Source organism: Hevea brasiliensis, chromosome 12 (assembly GCF_030052815.1).
Source record: "Hevea brasiliensis isolate MT/VB/25A 57/8 chromosome 12, ASM3005281v1, whole genome shotgun sequence".
NCBI lineage: Eukaryota > Viridiplantae > Streptophyta > Magnoliopsida > Malpighiales > Euphorbiaceae > Hevea > Hevea brasiliensis.
The window spans coordinates 23762545-23768391 of NC_079504.1; the positions used below are offsets into that span (position 1 = coordinate 23762545).

General features: G+C 35.5%; 1 protein-coding gene across 1 annotated transcript; it reads left to right on the forward strand.

Annotated features, from left to right (window-relative positions):
- Positions 1–4148: 4148 nt before the first annotated feature.
- LOC110672745 (FCS-Like Zinc finger 6) lies at positions 4149–5269 on the forward strand. The gene is made up of 2 exons (XM_021835608.2): positions 4149–4615; positions 4813–5269. Exons 1-2 carry the CDS (start codon positions 4326–4328, stop codon positions 4967–4969), a joined length of 447 nt encoding a protein of 148 aa, XP_021691300.1. The 5' UTR covers positions 4149–4325; the 3' UTR covers positions 4970–5269.
- The last annotated feature ends 578 nt before the right edge of the window (positions 5270–5847 follow it).

A 5847-nucleotide genomic window follows, 5' to 3' on the forward strand; every position in this document is an offset into this window, starting at 1 on the left:
TAATGAACAGTTAGGCTTACTAAGGGCCTCGGGGGCTTTAGGCTGGCCCAGGTCCTAGTGCCGGTCCGGCCCATAGGTTGGGTCGTGACAATCCACAAGCTCCATTAATTTTCCTGTAAGTGATCCAATATTCCAAGTACCAACCCTGATCCTCCTCCTATCCTGTTCCTTCCTAATTGGCCTCCTTTTATGATATCTTCTATTGTTTTCTATGTCTATCTTGTGTTCTGTTCCACTATCTGTTCTACTGTCTATCCTATGGACTAACTTCTTTACCCACAACCGTCCATGATGTGGGAACCCTTGCTCACTTAACACCACACCCGGGTGCCGGCATGGCGGGTCGCTTTTGGTGAACGCCCTACACCCTTGCATATTTCTCACTACACCCGGGCTCCGATGTAGCGTGTCGTTAGTAGAGGACGCCCCAACGTTTATATTATTTGAATCCATATCATAAGGTGTGACAAAATTTTTACGTTGGTTGTCACCTACCTACCGCAACCCTCCTCCTTTATCCGGACTTGGGACCGGCTAAGCGCAAACTACTTAGGCGGAGTTATTTCATTTTATTTGATATTTTAGAAAATTATGGATGCAATAATTTTTTTTTTTTTTTAACTTTATCCTAATCTATTGTTATCCCTTAGTGCATTGATGTATTAAGAAGTGACATAAAACAGAGAGAATAAAAGACAAAACATAGGAAGGGCATTAATGTATTTTTATATTTATTAATTAGTAATAAACGCGGATCAACTTAATCTCTGTAACATTACTTTGCTAATATTAAAATACTCTTTAAAATTATAAATTCCCAAATTCAAATTTCACTCATGATTCATTGTTAAAATAAATAAATAAACATGCACTTATGTAATTTCGAAATCATAGTGCTGAGCTGCCCAATTAAACTCCACAAATGACATGGTTAGCAGCTCCCTCTAATTTGTTTTGTTACAAATTGATATTAAATAAGCACTTCGCATGATTCCTGTAAAATTCTTAATCAAATAATTAACCTTAACCCAATCAAGTTGATGCACTTTGCAACTCTTAAAAATCAAGTTGAATTTCTTTTATTAATTTTCTTTTCACGTCAACTTCCATTTCTCTTCTTCCCTTTCTTAGCTCACCATGGAAGGAAAGTGCTTGGAACTGTAGTTGCTTCAGTAAAAGATCACTCTAAGGTCAAGTTAATCAAGATTGGATCAAATCAATCAAGAAGGCAAGAAAAATATCAAAGTAATAAAATCTCAAAGAATAATTAATCTCATTGATATTTTTCAAATGTTCTCTAATTTGATTCCTATCTTCATGTGCTACATTAATGTGAACGAAAAATATCCTGATTTTATTAATTTCCACTGTAATAAAGTTAAATTCTTCATATATTTTTGCTGTTTTTTAGAGCATATTCTCCATATCTTAAAAAGAAAGAACACTTTAAAAATGTAACTTGAGATTTTTATATGTACCTTGTAATGGAAAGCCAGGCAGATCCTCATCACCTTTCCACTTCACTGCCTATATTCTTGTGCTTAATTGCCATGCAAGAATATTGGATATATATGTATTAAAAATATAAAATTATATGTGTACAACATCCAAATCATGTGATTATTACTAAAATGTTTAATTAACCGCGTAAATTATATCTGGGACAGTACCATAAATAATTGGTGCCATAATAGTAGCAACTCATAGGCTGATATGACACTTTATTGCATTAAAATTTTGACAACTTTTGCACGACTGGTGAGTAGTCAATAATCAATTTTTGATGGTGAGTGAGAGCAGTTGGGTAGGTGTTTGAGACCTGAGAAATGGGGAATTTATGGCTTTTTGTTAAAATTTTTAAATCGTGGGTTAATGTTATAGGCTAATGCCAAACCAAGAGACATAGAAAATTCACTTAAAGGGGAGTGCTTATAAAAATACTAGCGTTGTAAGGGAATAAGCAGGCAAATGCATGTGCATGAGAATTATAATTGTGCAACTAGTTGATTTTCTTGTGTATAAATTAGATAACAAGTGGGCAGACCAGGAGGAGGAGACTCTAGCCCAATGCCCCAGAATAATTATTGATGCACACAAACCTTTTGCTAGCTCTGGAAAATTACCACATTTCAGAGAAATATTCAGCCATTGGTGCTTATATAGGATCTATAGCTGGACATTGGAATTCTACACTTGCTATTAAGATTCTATTGTACTTAGTATTATTATAAATTTATAATCACAATGCTTCTTTCACTTCTTTATTAAGAAAATCATCTCTCTTATGATGATTCAAGATTTCAAGACTTTGCATGTATAAGAAAATTTTAGTTTATTTTTTCTTTTTAATTTTTTGTGGGTATAAAATCAAATTCATAAAATACGTGCTACATCGATTTGTTACTAAAATCAAATTTTATTATGATTTCACAATAGATTGTCCATAAATGTCTTGAATTTTAAGTTTGAACTTATTGACTTTGTTGGATTGTATTCAGTGCATGAGTAGGAATTAATAAGTGATATTATTTTTATTTTATATCCCAATTAATTTGAGATTAGGATTTTTTTTTTATTGCAATTTTTTTTGCATTAAAGTTGGTGGATAAGATTACATAGATCATGATTCTAAGTCTGTAATACAAGATAAGTCTCAACTCACACACAGGCCCAACAAGAAAAGCATAGAGTCCTTATTAGCCAATCTCTAAACCTAATTCTCCTTAGTAGAAAACTCATAGTTACCTTGCACAGTGCTGTCAACAGGAACTGACCTGAAGCAACTTACCAAAAGTCCAAAAGGGAAGACATTCTGCTAAAGTCACAAAATAGGGCCATATCAGCTAGAGCCAAAGAGACCGCTCCCTCTTTCAAACGAGCCCAACATGTTCAGAAGGTCGCAGGACTCTAAGCCAACTTAGAAATGCCTGCTCAGATCCTTGAGGCGCCTTCCCTTGAGACCTTTCTCCTAGTGCTGGATGCATTCCACCATGCCAAAGATAATAGTAGGACTCAAGGGAAGCAACCCACACAAGTAGACTTCAAAACCACATCTTTCTTTCACAGATCTTCACGAAAAATTCGACTATTAAACTTCAAGATTTACAAAAACAACCAAAACCAATACTATAGACAACCCACATTTGCAAGGGGAGGGGAACCCAATATTGAGTCGGAGGGAAATACCATTTTTGCCCTTTGGACAAAGGAGAGCCACCAGAGATAATCACTCGACTGAAATCGATGGATAATCAAAAATTGAAAAATTGGAAAAAGAAGATATTCTTTCTCTAGAAAAGCTAGAAAGAGTCACACGCTAATGTAAAAAAAACACCCTAGAACTCTAGATTTTTTTTTTTTTTTTGCCTTGAACTGTAGATTAGGGTTAAAGTATTATTGTTAATAGTATATATTTTATGGATGAATGTTCATGCGCACAGATACAATAATTTGGACCATTTTAATGAAACAGGAACTACTGTTTGCACTTTGCACTGCACTGGGCAATTCACATCCTAAATAATCTGGTCAGAGCAACATTATCACTCAAAAGATGTACTGGATCTATAGTAGCTCTACCCTAAACTAGGCTAAGTACAAAACCAACCTCTTCTACTTCTACGCCATAGCCTGGAGCACTGTAGTGGTTGCAGTCTTCGGTAATTGCAGGACCAAAATGTTCTGATTTTCAACCACATTGTACCTGTTGCTGTAGCAACACTTTCAAATCCAAATTCACAAATATAATTACAAAATAAAACCCCATTTGGATTTACAAAAATTTTAAATTAAATTTATTTGAATTCAATATTTTATTAAAATTTTATAATTTTTCATTTAAAATGCAAATTCATTAAAAAAACAAAATTATTCAATGTCTATATATCTCCATTCTTAACTACAAAAGCACCAACTTAAAATTACCCAACCCAGTGGGGTGTAATAAAACCTTATTTTTCATTGACGTGGTAGCATTTGAGTGGCCAATTGACATCAGTGGATTTTGACTGCTGTCACCGATGAAGAGAGAGTATCCAAAGCTCTTCCCCATTCACCAAAAAGAAATAAATTAAGAGTAAATGTATTCAAGCGGATTTACCTTGTCAAAAATTTAAAAAAAGCTAGCAATTATTTGAACGGCTCAGATTCTCTCCTCGGATTCTGGCTCTTCTTTTATTTTCCCAATCCCCACTTCACTTCTCTTCTCACCTCCTCTCGCTCTCTCAACTCTCAAGATTTCCCCTTTCTCAGAGCCGAGAAACAGAGAAAGCAAGAAAGAAAGGGAGTGGCTGATACTGCTGTTGTAAAGGAAGAGCTGCGTAAAGATGTTCTTGGGGAAGAGACCGAGGGGTTCAATGAAGAGAACAACAAGCATGTCAGATATCACCTTTGATCTAGACTGTGAATCAGTTCCACCGTCGTCTGATCCGCACACCGCCCACAAACAGATGGCGGGATTCGGTGGCCAGGTAGATCAACGGTTCTTGTCTGCCACCGTCTCACCCAGAACCCATAGAAGGTCTTCTGCTGATTTCTTGGAAACTGCTCACTTCTTGAGCGCTTGCTTCCTCTGCAAGCGCCGCTTGGTCCCTGGTCGTGACATCTACATGTATAGGTACCTTCCTCAATCTTTCTTGATAAATATTTGATCTTTGGATTTTTTTTTTTAATTCCTTACTAATTTTTGGGATTCTTAGATAGTCAAGAACTCTTGAATCTAACTTATCCCACATGAAATAATTTCTTATCTTTAATTTCCCGTGGTAGCTTTGTTTCTAATCAAGATTTTACTTATTGCATTTTTTGGAGTAGGGGGGATAGTGCTTTCTGTAGTCTAGAGTGCAGGCAACAGCAAATGAATCAAGACGAGAGGAAAGAGAAGTGCTCATTAGTGTCCACGAAAGAAGTTGCAACCTCCACCACCTCACCAGAAGTCTCCACCAAAGGCGAGACTGTTGCTGCTTTGTAGAGTCTTCAATCACAAGCCCACAATGGAAAAGATTCAGCCCGCTTAATTCTATAAATATATATAATCATAAGTGTAGAATTATATATATGGAAGTGGGTTTGATGCAGCTAGCTTTTGTATGCAAATGGGCAATTTTTGAAGCTGTTATTTTATGTGGATCCACAGCTTACACAAAACAGCTATCCAATCTGTACTTCTTCCTAGTGGTTTTTTTTTTTTTTTTTTTTAATTTTATCATCTTGTTTTTTGTCTTGCTAGTGAGGGAAGAAAATTGCAAATTTACAAGATTTGTTTTCTCAATTATTGTTGCTGTTATTGTTGTTAATGAATGGTGGATAGACTCGATGGGCTCTTGGTTTAAGGTTTGAGTGGGATGCTATTGATTTTGAAGAAGATTCCCATCGTTTTCCAACTGCACCAGTCCACTGCCTTGCTTGCCTTTCGGTTCGATGCATCAGACCCCTCATATTATACCAAAGAAATGTTAGAATCGAATGAGCCAGAAAGAGAGAGAGAGAGCACTAAATCTCTCTTTATATGATACAATTTGGCAATAACAAATTTTTGCAAGTATTCTCATCAATGTCCATTTGTCATAGTTTTTGGGTTGGAGTTGGATCACCGTATTAGAATTTGATTCCCTTCTGCTTCGTCATTTGGCAGGTGTTTTTGTTCTTTGTGTTTAGCTTCGCAACCACCAGGAATGCAAAATTTCTTCTTCAAAAATTCCATTAAAGAAGAAGAAGAAGAAATTGCACATCAATTTATTTATATCCTTAATTTGTCTTCACCACAAAAACTGACTGCAAATTGTGTAAATACATGTCATTATATTGTAAAAATTATTTTATAATATATATATATATATATATGACCCA